General features: G+C 32.0%; 1 protein-coding gene and 1 long non-coding RNA gene across 8 annotated transcripts in view; one reads left to right on the forward strand and one right to left on the reverse strand.

Annotated features, from left to right (window-relative positions):
* LOC127725477 (uncharacterized) overlaps positions 1–16,744 on the reverse strand; it is a 117,641-nt gene extending 100,897 nt beyond the window's left edge. For all 7 annotated transcript variants that reach the window (XM_052232487.1, XM_052232486.1, XM_052232485.1 and 4 more), the window contains exons 1-4: positions 15,059–16,744; positions 10,408–10,610; positions 9,203–9,292; positions 4,982–5,037 (exon numbers count right to left, since the gene is read on the reverse strand). In XM_052232487.1, coding sequence (XP_052088447.1) covers positions 4,982–5,037; positions 9,203–9,292; positions 10,408–10,610; positions 15,059–15,205 — 496 coding nt within the window. In that variant the 5' untranslated portion in view covers positions 15,206–16,744. The remainder of the gene's footprint in view (positions 1–4,981; positions 5,038–9,202; positions 9,293–10,407; positions 10,611–15,058) is intronic.
* On the forward strand, positions 10,575–14,079 carry LOC127725497 (uncharacterized). Its single transcript, XR_007993016.1, has 2 exons — positions 10,575–10,687; positions 12,108–14,079. It is a non-coding gene; the product is annotated as an uncharacterized LOC127725497 (long non-coding RNA).
* Positions 16,745–19,834: the final 3,090 nt, after the last annotated feature.

The raw sequence follows: 19,834 nt of genomic DNA on the forward strand, positions 1-19,834 counted from the left end.
TTTTTTTCTAAATTAGAACAAACCCTTTCGTCCCAAGCATTTAATTTAAAACCTAAGGTTTTAAAGCCATATGTCCATTTGATGGGAAGGGAGCCATCTTTGTTGAATGTATTCCTTCCAATCAATGGTATGATTCTTTTCTTTGATTAAATATAAAGGTTATATTACGGCGACAGGAATTAATATTGAATATCTTTACAAGTCCCCATCCCGAAAAGTGTCCCATATTTCATATGTTTCTGATTATCAAATTAGTCTGAGGTTTTGAATGAGTGGAAAATTTTACAAGGCTAAGATGAAAAAGAATAATTATCAAAATTGGATAGTTTACAAGTCCTTCTTCCAAAAATAAGGCTCAATGTGAGAGTATGCTGATTGCCGAACTTGTTTACGACTTTTATGAGTGAATAATGGTTGAAACATGCGGTATCCAGGCGGCATAGTGATAACAGACAGACGAAATGATGGGTGGACGTGTCAATCAAATTATACCATTCCACTTCGTTTTGTCGTGTATGAAAACATATTCAAGTAATGCACATACATATCCTATCGACTTATTGTATTCAATGGATGTATACCAGAGCGGGCTTTTCCTATCATGATTCACTAGGTAGAGGGTTGGTCCTTACAAGAAAGATTTTGAATCAAGGGTTTCTAATAGTAACATTGAATTTTAAAAGATTACTGGACGTCATCAGGATTTGGATTATCATTATTGAAAATCTGTGACCACAGAACTATTATTATTGTCGTAGCCACAACCCAGTCTTCTTTTCATCGATTGAATGCTTATCTATATTAAACTAAAATGCATATATCAGAGAATGGGAATAGAACCTCAGTCGATGGTAAAGATTCTCCCAAGCATATTGAAATTCATATTTCATAGGTAGTTTATTTCTAATTGTTTATTTGTTTTCAATAGTAAATATTTTTGTCATCTTTCAAAAGAAATTACGAAATTACCTGCATTATATTTATTAAATCGAGGTAATTATTTGTTTGTTGATGTACGTATGTGTGTGACCATTGTATTATAATGCAAAGATGTAACTTGAAATGAGATAAAGCACAAACATTTTTATGACGATGTTAAATTTGAGGATGGGCGTTACTGATATTCAAGATCATTAGTTTGCCAAGAATGATATGCAAGTTCCTCTGTTGTCTTTCGTCAGACATATGTGCATTTTAGCGGTAATCTTAGTCTGGTAAGCATTTTGATATTTCTTGCATCAGTTTCCAAGATAACAGTCATAAAAGCATTGGATTTTTAATTAGTTAAAGCTGTATATGTAATAATCATATATAAATGCTTCAAAATACTAGCATACAAATAAACTACTGAGTTTATAGATCATGAAATTATACTAAATTAATGTCACAATTCCACAGCCAATGTTGTATGATTATGGCTATTTTTAAGACCCAGATATTCTTACATGTCTTATGTATATATTGCTCCCTTGAACACTGTGTATTTAACCGATGAGGATGATTTAATAAATATGATTCATCCCGAAATAATTAAATATCACTTTATACCCTTCAAGCTAAACGTGATTGGCATTCTTGAAGTCCTGGATTATCTGTACAACATGCAGATCCTACATTGGGTTCGTTTCTGGTACCACTCATGAGAAAGCATACGAAAATTTACAGCTTTTTAAACATCTGGCATTGGAATCGTTTCAATTATGATATTAAATTACATAATTTTAACATCCCTCTAATGCAAAATAGTTTAAGTGAGATTAAAAGTCACAACGGATAATTAAATATATTCGCATTTGTATTTGTTTGGCACTACTGCACTTCAATTTTAAAATTGTTTGAATACTTCTAAATACATTTTGAGAACGTGGACGTGTTAACTAGTGTCTTCTTTGTAAATTAAAAACACCCGTAACAGGGAAGATAACTCAAATTAAAATTTAGAGGCAATTTGCAAAACATGAACTGAATTGTGAATGACACACAATTTTGATTTCAAGCATTAGCAAAGAAAATTTGTAAATGAATTTATGTACCCAAAGTACGAGCATATTCGTGTTCATATTTGTTCGAGTCTAGGGATATGATGAACCGCATATATCGTAGTGAGATATCATGTTGCTCAAAGCAATTTACGGAAAGACGTGTTTTTAAGAACATTGAAATTGTTATTTGCTGTTTCTCGACAAAGCACCAGCAATAGAAGAAAAAACAAATATGTGTCGGCTAGTGGTCACAAAATGTTTCCGGTAACGGTAAATAATCAAAGCAAGTCCTCTTAATTTATGATCCAAACTTGGAGTACTTAGGAGTTGACAAACATTTAATGAATGAGATAGAAATAGTAGTTTATTAGATGATATACTATTTGAACTTCATTTTCGATGCTTGCATATCAATTCTAATTTCTGTTATGTTTATTGTGGAAAGTTGCGAATGAAACATCGCAAATAAACGTTGACCATTTGTATTGCATGACAATATATTGTTTCAAAATTTTACATCATTTATAAGAGGTTGAAAAAAATAATCTTCCTGGTCATTTCTTTTTTTTTTCGTGCTGTATTTTCATGGGAATCATGGTAAATTCAAATGATATATGCAAATGGTGTATTTTATGCTAACACATAATAAAATGGAAGACACGAAAGTCCCATTGAACGGCACGTTTATTCCTTTGTTATAAAGAAATGTTTTACGGAATCACAATGATATTGTTAGAATCAGTCTGTTATCCGGTCAGAGACTTCACATGTTAAATATATTAATGGCCAATGGAATTAGCATTGATTATTATTTGACATCCACGTTTGGTTACATTTGATATTGATAGGTTTCTTTGAATCCAATAACATGTTTTAAGCAAAGTAATGCAATATTGTAGTCATATTCTAACCACAGTTAATGTTTGATTGATGCATAATGTAATGATATTCACTTTAATAATTAAAAAGTGAATACTTTCAATTAGCACAGTATCCATTGTTTTTGCATCTGAAAATATAATGAACAATTGTTTTCATATTGTATATCCGGTCACTAGAATTATATTTGAGGCTTCGGCATACTGCACATTCTCAAAACTTCCGGTAAGAACCAAACTCAGGTTATCCCTGACCCAGGTCATTAAAAAGTTATGTCATATAGATATATATTCTTCAGACTAGATGCGTATGACAAGTCTACTTTTGTTTTATAACCGCCAAATATGGAAGAGATCATCATCCATAGAATGGTATGAACGCTTTGATGAATATTTTAACTGCAATCCTTATATCACGGATGTCAAAATAAAATTACCTATTCTATCTGAATCGGGGCTTTTGAGATGGGGTTGAAAATTAATAGTCTGAATTGAGTAAAACATAAAAATCCCTAATATGATAAGTCTATAAAACACATAAAAAACAATGATCAGTCCCCTTTATAGAATCAGTGGTAATGATTCTTATCACCACTCTGTATACGAATTTGGAACTCATGTCATCCACTTGGTGTAGCATAATTACATGTAAAAAGCCAAATAACCTGAGGTCATATGTGATGAGTTTAACAAAATGGTCCAAGGTCTTTCCACTTATTTACGAACGATTATAAAACAGATTTAAACCATAAGTCAAAATAGGTTGGTCTTTTGTCATTGTTTTATTCATTAATATACAAAGGGGTTTTTATGTGTATTCATCCTAGACAAAGGAATATGACCTAGGGTCATTGTGTTCCAAATATCCTGGACAATGGGGAATGGTCTATATAAGACTAGCCATAAAACCAGGTTCAACCCACCATGTTTTCTTAAAATGTCCTGTACTAAGTCAGGAATATGGCAGTTGTTATCAAATAGTCCGTTTGTATGTATGTTGGCGTTTGTTTTTGTTGCAGTTCTGTGTTTCTGTTGTTCCGTTGTTTTCCACTTATAGTTGATGTGTTTCCCTCGGCTTTGGTTTGTGACCCTGATTTGTTTTCGCTTAATCGATTTATGACTATTAAACAGCGGTATACTACTGTTGCCTTTCTTTATCTATGGCCATTGTCTTTTACATTAATATACTAAGGGGATGACATCAGGTAATTCTATTATAAAAATTATATACAACAAAGACAAAAGGCCTCAAACTATTTTGTTAAACGGGTCCATTACAAAAAATAGTATCTAGGGACATATTCTTCTACAATAGAAGAGCTCAGGGAATCACGTTCCCCAATTTCAAGGGAAGTGAAATTATGAAGGATATGCCATCTGGTGAATGCGTTCTTCATTATTTACAATTTTCTTCTCATTTCAGACATTTTACTTTCAACCTTTTCTCGACCCACGTCGTCTCACCCCGTTCAAAAGGATATATCGTGTTATTCTTAAAGGTGATACCTATTTTCATATTCCTGATTTGAGGGTAGCAGGTGTCATAATGGTTAGTTTCAAATGGTTCATACCGTTAAATGGATGGGATCGCTTAAAATATTTGGCTGTTAAAAAAAGAAAGTACAATTGTCGTGTCGTTTTATCTGAAGAATATATCTCTATGACGTAGACTTTTTCTGAGGTAAGGACATGAGGTCACTGCACGTTTCAAAAATGTGCCACCAGACCATAAGAATTGAACACCTGTATAAGGAGAGATAACTCAAATACAAAAAGAAATTCAACTCTGAAACATTTGCATTATGTGTTCCTCAAGAGCGACAGGTTCTCCTGAGGATTGTCAGTACATCGTAAGATAGCAATAAGACTTTAAAATACACACCGAAAACAAGAACCAAAAAGATCTCTATTACCAATATCTCAATATTTATTAAAAAATGAATGATCAATGTAAATTCTCATTTTGATAAGACGGCATCTACTAGTGATGGCAATATATCCAAACAACTGTTAACTAGTTCATGGAAAATGGTAAAACACACACACACACGCACGTACTGGAAAGATTACCAAAAGAAGGTAAATCAATAGAAATAAAAAACAAATAAGTATTCTACTCACCAATTATCTTCAGATTGAGATCTTTGTCAAGTAAAAAATTTTCTAATTTCAAGTCTCTGAAATAGAACATAGTGTACGCCTACATATGAATACTAGTACTGAAATGTGCGGATCTATCATGAAGTCAAGATGTTCAGTATAATTCATAGAACAGAAACACTTATTCGCAATAAACTGTCTGTGCCTGGCTTGACGAGTTTCTTTTCAAAAAACTAATATTTACACCAAATAAGAAAAGAATAAATTTGTTTACTAACTTGCCATATACAAATGAAAAGATATATTATAGGTTTATAGCATGAGACACAATTTGGAGTAGACAGCAAACCAAATACACAGAAATCAAACGAAAACTAAATATTTTTTTATAACTCATGGACATAGAAATTATTGCATCGCACAACATTGGTCCTTCTCGAATGCTTCATTACGTTGCTGAGTCAATTTATTTTGGAAATAAAGCAGCCGTTACTTGTAAGAAATGCTGATTTCTATATAAGCAGGTTAAATAATCTGATGTGATGTTGCTTTCAGTGACCACTTTATACTATTCATTATGTGCAAATAATTTGTAGATATGATTTATAATTAAACATAGAATTTAATTCACTCTTATTAATAAAAAAAAATACCTATAAAAGCACGATTCAGAGTTCAGTAGAGTCACTGACTTGACCTGAATAATTTATTCAAGGATTAATTTTTATGAAATAATTTCATCTTGATTTGATTTACACTGACCTGAAGTCAAGTTTAGCATTTGATAAGTTATTAATAAGGGTAAATTCAGTAAATAAATATACGTCATTAGGGACCGTCCATTCGGGGGAGAGCTTTCTTTATAACACTGAAGTCATATGCTCTTCTGATTGGTACTAGTAGATAATGTTTGTAATAAATATTTTTTGATAGATGGATCAAAACTGGAGTTAAATAAAATTAAGAAATGAATGCTGAATGCACTTAATTTTTTTACTACAGGGTTGAAAAGTAATGGGGGTCAGTATAGGAATTAAGTGCGAATCTACAGTGTTTGTAAACAAGGCCATGTGAATGTATGAGCCATAAAAGTGTCCTGTGAAAAAGTGTCCACCCGGACACTTTTTCATAGAAAAGGTATATTTAAATGTGTCCGATACTGTGAAAAAGTGTCCATTCAATCGGACATAATTTCATGATAAGATACTATTAAATTATGTCCTGTAAAGGTTGATTTTCAATAAGAGGACAGTTTTTACTTAAACATTACTTAAACAAACCAATTAAGAACCAATTATAATTTGATATAAACAAAAGTGTTGAATTCCAAAGCATTTTCAATTATCTTATCTATAAAGATGTCGACAAAAAGTATCCACCAGCCTCAACTGACAATGAGAAAAGAACTATCAAGAGAAAAGCATCCAACTATAAAACAGTTCATATTAAGTTCTATAAAATGTATTACTGTTTTTGTGTGTATTAGTACATGTTTTATTGTATAATTAATGTTTAATTACACATGGTGATGATCACATTTTGTATGAATTCAATACTCCAGTTTACATGCCATATATGTTTTAATAAAGACAAAACCCCCATGCTAATTTTAAAACTTCAATTTAGATAAATTAAGAACTGAAGCTATGTAAACATTTTGTATGTATTCACTATTGAGAGTGGACACATTTTAACGTGAAATACTGTCCTTTATATGCACTCTGTCACTATAATTTTTCAAGGCCACACAATAATCACAAAGCTGATTTCCTGTACATATCAATTCGATGGAAGCTTTTTGGAACCAGTTAAAGTTATTTTTCCATACAAAATTCTATGTTTAACTGCGGCTGGCAAGGATGCACTGAGTATACTGTGAGAGGAAGCATTGGTATATGGGAAAAATCCGTTTTGTGTCCAGATTGAAAGAAACAATAGAAATTACACTTTAGAGTTATAAAATTGATGAAAGACATAAATATCCTCTCCATTTTACATCAACGTTTGCACATATTTCTTCTAATAATGTGTAAAATCATAATTACCTCCCTTTGACAAAGTGTATTTTTTAGCAGTGTTCCCATGTAAAGTTGCAGATCAAGTTGTTATTTAACACTTTTTCAAGTTTTTTAACACTCGAATAATCTGACCCAATGAAGATATTCATTTCTCCTTCCATAATTCATTGCGTTTCTTTAATTTGAAAACATTCTGAACGGCTTTTCAGGATTAGATACCCTTCATCTATGAAACTGGTGTTGAAATGTTTGTATTTCAAATTGGATTACCATGTTAAATAGATATAAGCAAATGTGGTATGAGTGCCAATGAGACAACTCTCCATCCAAGTCACAATTTATAAAATGATTGCTTTTAAATATTCTAAATTGCCACTTTGATCTTTCAAATGCAAAGTTTGGTCATACCCAGTCTTATTTTTTTCATATTTGGCACATTTTTCTTCTTCAGTTTTGGCTTTCCAGTTTTGGCGAAGAAACCATCATGATGTTGGGTTAACAGGAATTTCTGCAGAATGTTTGTCATTGACAGTTTTTGAACTTTACAAATAATTAAAACACAGATTTAGTAAAATGAAACATAATTGTTGTTTTTTGAGGTATGAAACTGCTTAAAAGCCTTTGAAAAGCCTTTTGGGGGTATTTTCAGGATATATAATCAAAAACTTCCATATAAGGCGAAGTTTAACTAAAAGTAAATAAAGACTTTAGTTCTTAGATGTACTTGCAATACTGGTCAAAACAAACATACAAAACAATTTATAAGTATTGAGCATATTATTTTACATCATTCTTTTGAAAACAGTCAATGTGCAACTTTATATACAAAATACGCATTGGCCGTAGTATGGGCTGTAGATAAATTTTCCTCTATCTTTACGAATTCAGCATTTGTGAATCTTGTATTGAAACTGGAACATGAAAATTGGATAAATTACATGATCAAAAATACAAAAAAAAATAGGAAATGAGGAAAAAAGGTCCCTTATAGGGGAAAATTCCGTAAATGAATATACGTCATCAGGGACCGCCAATTTGGGGAAAGCTTTCTGTATAACACTGAAGTCCTGTGCTCTTCGGATTGGTAGATAATGTTTGTAATAAATATTTTTTTGATAGATGGATCAAAACTAGAGTTAAAAAAAAACAAGAAATGAATGCTGAATGCACTTTATAACTTTTTTACTACAGGGTTGAAAAGTAATGGGGGTCAGTATAGGAATTAAGTGCGAATCTACAGTGTTTGTAAACAAGGCCATGTGAATGCCCAGAGATGACGCACGACCCTATGTTTTTGTTGTTGCAAAAGATGGGGCTACATTTGTACTTTAATGAATGATATATGAAAGCTTCTGATTTCTAAAGGTAAACCAGGTATAAATTTAATTCAAGACAGATTTGCATTAAAGTCAATTGGAGATTTTTGACTGAATTTACTACTATAAAATTGTTGGCGAAACACAAACAAACAACTTGTAACGTCCCATTTCATTGGCAGAAAGATTCAAATACAACAACAATCGTATTGTGCACGTGAATTAACACAGGTGACCGATAATGGATGTACTTTGTCACTACGAATGTAAAAAGAATTAAATAAATGTGTGTGTAATGCTGTGTCGTCGCCTGATTTTCAAATATTACTCTTGTGATTTTTTTTTTCAATTAGTAATGTTCTTTATGCAACAAGACAATTACCCTCTACCGGATTATAAAAATTAAAAGGAAAAATACATGTGCCACTTTTATACGGATAAATACATGATCCACTTTTAATTTTCTTTCACACTGACGGGATACAATTATATCCTAGGTTATTTTCCTGACAATGTCGTAGTTACATATAATAAGGATATCATAATAAAAATGATTCATGATGGGTTGCACGCTTCTCTTTTGTTTTCATGCTATAAAGCTAAGCGTTTGGTCATTCAGAAATAACGTATTCTCACAAACGAAACAAATTGTCCCATTCATTCTCCGAAAGATATAAACAAAACAACACAATTGACGTACTATAGAATGTACTTATCATGGTTAATACGAAAAGGAAATGAATTGAAGGCATGTTTGTGTAAAAAAAGGTTGAAATGTAACACTGAAGGAGATTTTGCTTCTGCATGTGTGTAAGGGGAACACTTTCCTTTGATATTATGATATGTACGTGTTACTAACCCGTAGATAATATTTGATTTGATAGTAAGTACATGTGCGTTATACTAACCTGTGAACAATATTGGATCGATGTAAGTGATCCACAGCAGACACTAGTTGTCGAGCAAACTTTCTACACTCAAACTCAGGCAAAAATTTTCTGAAAATGATTACAATATTGTCAACACTGATTAGTTCATATGTACAAGTATGTGTGTTTGCATGAAGGAAAAATTTAGGTGCAACAAAAGAACTATTCGCTCCTTTATTAAAGATGAGGAGAGCAATTATATATATGTTTGCAACCAATCCCCTTACTTTTGACACCCAACGGTCTAAGAACCGGTTAAAAATTAACTCAAACTCTTTTTCTTTTTTGATGTAGAGACAATTTTGATAAGCATATATCTTCCTTACTCGTAAGAATTTTTTTCCATCCACAACGCCTTCATTATACGAATGCCTTTCCTTCAAACAAATCAATTATTGTGTTTGGGATTGTTTTCTTAACAGTCGGACTAGTCGGTTATGAAATATGTTTTATCTATACCTGATTGCCAAAAGATATTTTTAAAGCATATTAACACGAATTTCATCATTGATTGAATAGGTACATGTATCCAGTACCGTCATTCGTTACTCTATATACTTTATAACAGACTTTATATTGAGTATTAAAAGGAAACAAATCCCTTTTCAAAAATATACAAAGAAAACATCGTGATACGACTGTAGATATAAAATGTAATTATGTTTCTATTTTAATGTGAATATAATATAAATTTATGATTTGTAATATTAACAGACTAGTGATCATTAAGTTAATTTTTAATGTGGTTTACCATTTGTTAGTGTGTTTTGGTTTTTTTTGTGTAGCATTGGTAGCATTATGAATAGGAAAAATATGATACAATGCAATAAATAAGATCATTTTGTTTAAGTCTAGGTGTTGTACTGCTACATTAGTTCCAGGTATGGGGAGTGTTGAGCGCTCACAAACACGTTCAACCACGCCTCATTCTGTATTTGCCTGTCCTTAGTCAGGAGCCTTTAATTCAGTTGGTCGCTGTTTATCTTATTTGTTTTTTGTACATACATCAAGATGTGTTTTTTTGTTTTTGTTTGGGGGGGTGGGGGGGGGGGGGGGGTGGGGATTGAGGGAGGGGATTTATTTTAACATAAACCTATCAAACTATCCGGGAAAATAATTTTACAACATTTGTGGTCAACATAATATTTACTAGGAAATTATTCAACAGACATTATAATGCTTACTTTATACATAAATACTTGATGAATTCTCCACCTTCTACAGATTCCAGCACTAAATAATAACCGTTTTCTGTTTCCATGACTTCATACATCCGTACAATATTGGGATGTTGTATCTTTTGTAGAACGATTGCTTCTCTACGCACATTTCTACGAACGGATTCCTTCGCCAGCAATGCCTTCTTTGGAACTACTTTTACTGCAACCTGCATACGCCGAACAATATAAAGAGTTATATGGTTCACAATCATGGACACTTGCACAATGTAAAGTCATCATGTAGGTCAGTAAAAAAATGTAGAAGACTTTTGAATTTAATAAACATAGTGAACAATTATTATACAAAAAGATAATACAAAATTATACCGTTTCAAAGAAAATCAAAGTTCCTGAAAGCAAAGTTACAGGACTTTTTTTCTGTGCTACTACATTTACAGAAAACGAACATTCTTACAATTTCCTATTGTTGCTGATTTTAGAGTAGATTTTAAAGTAGTGGAACATTCAATATAAAAATAAGAAGATGTGGTATGATTGCAAATGAGACAACTCTTCAGAAGAGACCAAATGACACAGAAGCTTTTTGTACAGATTGTAAATACAGACCAGAAAATTAAAGAAACAGTACTAGCGGTGCTTTAGAAAATAAGATATGAATCACAATCTCTGACGGGAAATAATTTTGTAACCAGAAGTTTGGAAAGTCCATGGTATAAAATGTTTGAGAGCATAAAACCAAAGTTAGATAAGCATAATTTGTCTTAATAGGTGAACTTTGCCTGCAGGAGTAGTAACCTCACATTATTACAATAATATATATAAATATATGAACTCAAAATGAAAACAAATTTATGGCGCTTGGCGAATGAATGTATATTAAATGTGTTTGACAAAAGAGGTGGTCAAATATATTCGCGCTATTGCATCTTTACTATAATTTCATTTCCAAATACTTTCATTCAAATCACCATTTAAAGCCTTTTATGAAATAAAATACTTATTGGTATATTGTGTTCGGCCCACTTTCTTGCAAGATACAGTATCCACAGAAATCACATATTTATGTTGTCAGTCATAATGAATTAATCTTATTTTATCGCAGTATGATCTGAAAGATAATTTCTCGATGCACTGATACACATTTAATACGAATTTAATTAATATGACTACAAATCAATTTACCCGACCTTTTAATTAAAAATCATTTAACAATGACTATAATCTAACGTCTATCGTAAAAGTCAACTTATTATGTATGTAGTCTGAATATAGCGTTGTTAGATGTGATCTACTGATAATTAGTAATTGCGATATATTAATACCCTGTGAAACTTAGTGGCCTTCGTATATTTAATTATTTGTTTCGAATTACCAATGAACAAATGATGTTAACCCTTTGCGCTTTAAGCATGAAATATGTAATTATTTTATTACTTAGTGTATACGTTATTGACAAAAATGTGCATGTTGTGCATATAACTACATCTGTAATCTGCAACAGATTTATGAGTACTTTGAACTCGTTTTCTGTAACTTTGACATTTTTTGATACGGTACAATTAAATATTGTTTGACTAATGCATGCGTTCTTGTAGTCTGCAAATCGATATCATAGATAGAAGCTTTTTCTGACATATATCTGGTTTTTTTTATTTTGAACAAAGAATATAAAGTGATATTTACTTTGTTAAAATCTTTTTTAGTGTGATCAGGAGATACCAAATGACAACTGTGGGGACGCCTTGTTTAGTTCTAGTGGACATTCATTCGTTTTGAAACGAATACATGTTTTTGGACATACAGAAAGATGTTACACTATTGGACTCTGGTATTAATTCTAAATTTAGCATAAAGATCCTTTGTTATGTATAACCCTTGCATAAACAGTTCATGGACGATGCTACATTTGAACAATCTGATTGGAATACACATCATATGTCCATTCTTCACTTACAGTGATCTGACAACGCTTCGTTCTCCCCTTCTGTTTCAATCACTTTTCGGTATCCTCTCGTTTCATTTTAATTATCTACACACCTTCAAAAGTGAGAAGGGGGATATTTCATTGGCTGATGTAATAATTACCAGATCAGTTTTGTCAGATCCATGTAAGCGAAGCGTGGGTACATGATCTATGTTTCAATCAGATTGGCATTTGAATACATCAAGTTTGAGAAAACGCGAAGCTTTTCTATGTTTACTCAATAAACACAAAACTTCATTATCCCTGTACAAATGGTGGTAAGCCTTGAAAATATATCAAAATTTATATATTTACATTGAATTTCACATAAAGAAAATTCACCTTGATCAATATAGATATATAAGATACATCCGTTCAGCCCCTCAATCCCTAAACTTTTAGTGGAGCAGGATCTGCTTACCCTTCCAGAGCACTTGAGATCACCCCCGGTTTTTAGTGGGGTTCGTGTTGCTCAGTCTTAAGTTTTGTTGTGTTTTGTATACTGTTGTTTGTCTTGACTTTTTCTTTTTTTTTTGCCATGGCGTTGTCTGTTTATTTTTGACTTATAAGTTTGAATGTCCCTTTGGTATCTTTCGCCTTTCTTTTCCAAACTTTCACATTAAATTGGAACGCTATCTACAAACTTATAATGGAATACCAATGGGTTAAGCATTGGCTCAAAAAGTTGCTAATATCTTTTTTAGACAAATCAGAACAATACATTCCCAATACTTCTATTTAAAAACCTCTTTCTTTGTATCGTATTAACATAAAGTGGAATAATATATTATTAACTTTTGATGAGATAAATATATGGTTTTATCTATCTTTGAACCTTTGAAATAAGACTAATATTCATGCACAGAGGCCAACACAGATAAACGACATATTTACAATAACAAAAGACAGTTCTTGTTAAATTCCATCTTACAAGGATAGAAAATGCATGTTACGACAATTATTAAAAAAAACAAAGAATTTTACCATGAAATTATACATTGTACATGCAAGAGCACATGATCTTCAACACGGTGATTATCAATTCGGTGTTTACTTGCACGTTGGTTAAGCGCTTTCCTTTCTTCAGATAGTACGGTGAAATTATTTTTCACATTTCCTAACGTGAAGACGCTGTCTGATTCAAAATCCAATTCACATAGAAAACCTACCAAACTTATACGTATGTTGAATAAATTCCCACTTTCATTATTCTTTCCAACGACGCAAATTCCTTAACATGGCATATTTGCATCTTAAAAGACATTTTTCGATACTGTTACACAAGTAGGGGGATGTACTCATATGGAAACATCTGTATTGCAAGCAAACCAACAGACAATTCCAAACAACTTTCTTTCCAGAACTGTAATCCTTAACCACCATAGTATAATCATACTCTATAGCCAGGATCTCGAAAGTAGGTGGATATATTTCATCAACGAACCACAAACAAAACACTATCTAAGTAACAGATGTATTGAATGTGGCTGTACATGTTCTGTGTCAGAATTGTGACACTTAATCGCCAATTTTTGCTATAGGATTGTTTTTAGTGTTTTTTCACATATGCTGACTAGTATATATGGTCATTGTTTTTGACAAACAATGCATACTTTAAAGTCTGACATGTTCATTTTTCATAATGATTCCTTATTATTGTTCGTTGTCAAACATTTGTTTATTCCCTAAGAAATAAAACGTTTTGCCCATTTTGTTTATATTTCCTAATTTGTATAGATTTGTGTGTACAGAATGTTGAATTATCGATTGCTTGATAGGTTACTGTCTACTTAACGTCCTGTGGTAAATATTTCATGCTCATGCCTATTATGGACGACAACCAATCAACAATAACGTTCAACCGGACATTAACAGAGCACCTACGGACCCCTGGAGAGTTGCTGCAGGGTTTCTTCAACATACAAAAAAGTCAGCAATAAGATTTACAGATTCAGTAAATAAATTCAAAAATATTTAGCGCAGCAGATGCTCTGGAAGTACAAACAGATGCTGCTTTAATTTCACCTTAAAGTTTCTATACTAATAATTAAATCAAGATGAAAATAAGAAGATGTGGTATGATTGCCAATGAGACAACTCTCCACATGAGACCAAATGACGTAGAAGTAAGCAACTATGGGTCACCGTACATCCTTCCACAATGAGTAAAACCCATACCGCATAGTAAGCTATAAAAGGCCCCGAAATGACAAATTTTAAACAATTCAAACAAGCAAAATTACGACCTGATTTTATGTACAAAATAATAAAAGATGCACAAATATTATATACAACAACAAACGAAAACCATTGCATCACAGGCTTCTGACTTGGGACAGTCACATACATTCAGTTGACATTTTATTAACGAGTAAAGAGGGCCGAATTTAGCAATTTCTAATCTAATTTCAATTCTTCAAGATTTCCTTACTTATTTTAATTGAGACCGTAGTCTACTTGTGAAATTTATAACAGTAAAACGACATGATTTGAAATTTCATTTTAATACCTTGATCTATACATAAAACTGTTTAATTTTTACTTGACATATTGGTTTAAAACATTTAAATTTCACTTCTTTTCATATTAACTTTGAAATCGTGATTGACTTAGCAAATATGATATAAAATGCATGTAAACATATTCATCACAACTTGACTTTAGTCAATTTTCTTTTATCTGTTAACATACCTTTTCTTTGGCTATTATATGAAATCCTTGACGAACTTTAGCAAATGATCCTTCTCCAATTGTGCGACCCAATATGTAACTGCCTACTTTTTTCTTCTTATCAGTAGGGACAAAGTTCTCATCTGTTACCTTTTCTAAACTCTCCATAGTAAAACAATTCAAAAGGGTTTTAACGGTAAATTATGTAATTCTATCACTTCGCGGCATATTTCTTATAAATCACATGCAATCATACATAGATATATAATTAAATGTTATGCCATAATCTTGAAGGTTTTTAAACTCACAATATCCATCCTTTAGAATGTGAAATTTCATAACCTTGATTTGAACTTTAGAAATTATAATTTCTTTTATTTCAGAATAAGTACGTTCTTTATGCTTGACAATATAATGTGATGTTTTATATCCGTAGAAGTCCAAAGTACCGGAAGTAGAATTATTAAATGCACAGTAAGACACATCTAAAGAATACAAACGTCGACATTTATTGAGACATCTTCTTTAATAGTTCACCATTTATGTCAAATTCAAAATGAAATCAAATAATTCTAAGATAAACCATTGATTCTAACGATGATCCTTGCTATGTTGTTGAAAATGAAAGCAAGATTAAATGTTCTTTGACGGGTTACTCATTTTAATGGTCCGAATCAAAACAGCAGCTTAACTTGTAATTAAGATAGTACCAGTCTTTATTAGTTCACACAGATCAATGGCAACTTATTATGAAAGGAAATTAAATTGTTTAGATGGTTTTACCATATAAAAATATCAATATAATGTAATATATACGATATTTACTATTTTTGTCCCCTTTTGTTCCTAATTGTCGGAAGTTCAAACGTTTTTATTCGTACACTCAATAGATTAACATTACTAATTGTTAGCAAATAATACTAGGTCAAACATCATGGTATAAACAGTATAGTATTCCTAATAATCCATCTTCAAACTAAGCCCTGAAAATTCCTTCCGAGCGTGTAAGGCTAGCTGATGTATAACTCGTAAGGTTCAACTGTAAAGATTTAAAACAGTAATTCAATCTTATCACCAATTAAATGAGAAGTTTGGATTCCTTGTTTCCCGTTATGTAAAACTCAATCTGACCACGTGGATTGAATGCTGTTAAAAATGCACTAACCAAATACCTACTAATATTTGACCTTTTGAACGCAATATTCCATATATTTTCATATGAAATGCCTTTTTGTCTTTATTATCTTTTGTGTTTAACATATTATTGACATAAACATTTCACACAATAAAAAGTATCTGACTTATCTAGTCTTGGTAAAATGCATAAGTCCTTTGAACATCAAAACATTGTACTTCAAATCCTGGTTCTCTTGGTGTTCGTAGGAATGTATTCCGTGGCGTAAAAAAACTGCTATTGGCTTTGATGTATTCTTTATCATAGTCAGAATGAATATAGACAGTTATAATCCATATTTGATCAATCAGAATTAAAACTGCGATATAATTAATACCCCCTGTCTCAGTTTAAATGATCTCTTGTAATAAACCCACACAACATTAAATACAACAGTTGATACAGTTTTTAGAGGACCAGTGATGCAGAATGTCCTGATAGCATAGTGTGAATTATATCGTTATAACCACTACATCTTAACTTTTGTAATACTGCCATAGACCTTCTTTGTAAGGTTCAGCGATACTGTTAAACATATTTCTATTAATATTTGCATATCTGATAAAACTTTAAATCTCGTTAAATCTCGTCTTTATCTTGTTAAAGCGGTAAAGGAAACAATCTTTAACATAAAATTTATTCATAATTTGATTGTAAAATCATATGCTACTTTCATAAATACTACACAAAGTATACAATCGACCAGCTAAGGCAGAGAATAGAATATTTGGTATTTAATTTTAAGTAATAATTAAGCCACCTAAATAACGGAAACTGTTTTACTCTTTGTGTAATGAAATGTGACTGTAACGTCTCGAGGTTTTCGCTTCTAATTTTTTTTAATTACTATTCTATCATGCTGTTTATAATTTTGACACGGATTGTTTAAAGATGCTACAGGTTTGAACGTTCTGGTCCACATACAAGTTTGGTATAGTTACATTGTATTAGATCGTAATCCCTTTTTGTAATGGTAGGAGATGAGGTACTTAATTTTCTATTTACTCCTGTCATGGGTAATTGTTATATTTCGTTGATTGATCATCTAGAGGTCAGTTGTATAGAGGATTAGTTAGCTAATTAGCTAAAACAACAATGACTTGTTTATAACCATATTTAGAATAAGCGACTCAATTCTTAGATCGTTAAACTTTTCATATATCTTTTATAAAAAACCATCACTCAAAAATTGACGTTTGAATTTGTTTTAAGATAATATTATCCTTCTGTCGGTCATCTGCCCCCTGCTCACCACGGGGGGGTGGAAGTGTGATTTCGAGCAGGATAAGTATATTGTAACAAAGTCCATTTTTCCTTTTCATGTGTTCTTACGGCTGCTGGAATGTCGACAGATCTGATTTTTACATAAGTTGCTGCCTGGATGTTAGTTATAACATCCATAAAAATGTTAATGTTCGGCTGGTGCAAGTAAAACTGTTCATTGTAGTGCAAGTGAAACGATTCAGGGCCGTTGTTGGTTCATTTACAGTCTTTTTCTGACTTATTTGTTTTGATGGCCTTTAAGCTGATGGTTGTGTGTACACCCTGTCTAGTCTTGGTCAAAATTGGGGTATCTTTACATCTTTCCCTATAAATAGCTAATGAAGCATTCTTTAAATCTCTGAATTTAGGGTGATTTTCTTGCGTTCCCTGTAACGGTGTTAACCTAAGTAACGGTAATTGTCTGGAATGTATCATATCTTACCTGTTCATATAAAATTGGCACAAATGAAAACTTTGTTTTGGCGCAAATGAAAAAAAAATGATGTTTTCAAAATTGGCGTAAATGTCATACGCCCTGAACCAACCAATTGTTTTGTGCTTCGTTTCAATCTGACGATTCAATTCCTTTCCAACTGATTTTCAGATTAGTTCTTATTTTATTGTTATACCACTGCCCCGAGTAAGGGTTAGGTTTCAAGACTCACAAACATGTTCAACCCTGCCACATTGTTTATTTGCCTGTTCTCAAGCGTCTGTCCTTCTGTGGTTGTTGATTGTTGTAATCCATATTTGTTTTGTGTTTATCATTAATTATGTCAATAGTTTCTATTTTGATATGTTTTCTTTGCATTTTGACATTCCAGAGTCTTTTTTAGCTTTCAATACAGCATGGGTTTTGCTCATTCTTGAAGGCATTACGGGGGCCTATAGTTGTTTGCAACCTCGTCCCTTTGGTCCTTGGCTGATAGTGTTCTCATTAGCAACCATAACACATCTATATTAAGCAAAAACATAACAAAAAGCTAAAGGCTTCCAATGGTTGTCATTTGTTGCTGTATATCATATTTGTTTTTCGTTCATTATTTTGTACATAAATTAGGCCGTTAGTTTTCTCGTTTGAATTGTTTTACATTTGTCATTTCGGGGCCTTTCATAGCTGACTATGTGGTATGGGTTTTACTCATTGTTGAAGGCCGTACGGTGACCTATAGTTGTTAATTTCTGTGTCATTTGGTCTCTTGTGAAGAGTTCTTATTGGCAATCATACCACATCTTCGTATTTTTATATTCCATTACAATATGTTATTTATAGAACACAACTTTGTTTAGAGATTTTTAACTCAAGTTTAAGTAGAATAATCTATAAGCTGAACACTAGGTTTCATTTCAATTGCGTTATGTTAGAATGACAGCCTGGAGAAAAGAACAAAATGTTTCCACATATCTTGTAGTTTTAATAACTTTCCTATCTATTTGTAAGTGGACGTTTATTTATCATACAAACATTTTCATAAGTCAATAACTTATTACAAAATTCTAGTAAAACAAAATTCAATGATCCCTTTTACTTATAACTAAAACCCTTTTGTTACAATTAGTGTCTCCACTATGAAAATAAAGTACACCTTAGGTGCTTTTTTGAGGTCTTGAAGGGAATTTCTTTTATGTTTCGTGCTTGAATATTACTGAACCTAATCATTAAATCTTCGTAGATCTAAATTAAAGAACAAATGAAGTCTAACACTTAGTAGTGCATCGTTATTTTTCGGATAATTCGATAAGCTTCACTTTCAAATTCGTTCTAGACCAACTCCTTCATACCGTAAAAATCGTATATCAGTGGTGAGATTACACATTAAACTGGTAGTTACACTTAAGTCGTTGCTCAGTATTCATGTGACATTTCCCACAACCCCTGACAAAGGCCTTTGAAGGTCAAAATATGGGGCCGCTATTTTTGTCTTTTAGAAATTATTGTTTTGTATATTTTTCATTTTGCTGATTTCTCCCATTTAAATTTGGCGATTGTATCAAATCCCTATTTTTCTTTTGTCGATGCGTATGAAAAATATTTATCGATGCCTTTGATAACGACCATTCACCATTCACCCAACATCTCAGTTCCATTAAGACGACGTATACGTGAAAATTTCGTTTTAATTATATGAAAGTGATTGGGATCATCGTTTCATTTTTGCTTCTAAATGATTGAAGTTCGTATGATGTATGAAAAAGAACACGTTGCATAGTGACAACGTCACGACGTATCAACTTTTAATCATTTTGATCTTTCTTTCAATCTAGATATCGAGACTAATACCGTCTTCACACTATGAAATTTGATCCGGGTGAAACCCGGGATAGTTGTCCCGAATTAATTACCCCAGTTTACACTAAGT

The sequence above is a fragment of the Mytilus californianus genome, unplaced genomic scaffold (assembly GCF_021869535.1).
Source record: "Mytilus californianus isolate M0D057914Y unplaced genomic scaffold, xbMytCali1.0.p SCAF_15, whole genome shotgun sequence".
Taxonomy (NCBI): Eukaryota; Metazoa; Mollusca; class Bivalvia; order Mytilida; family Mytilidae; genus Mytilus; species Mytilus californianus.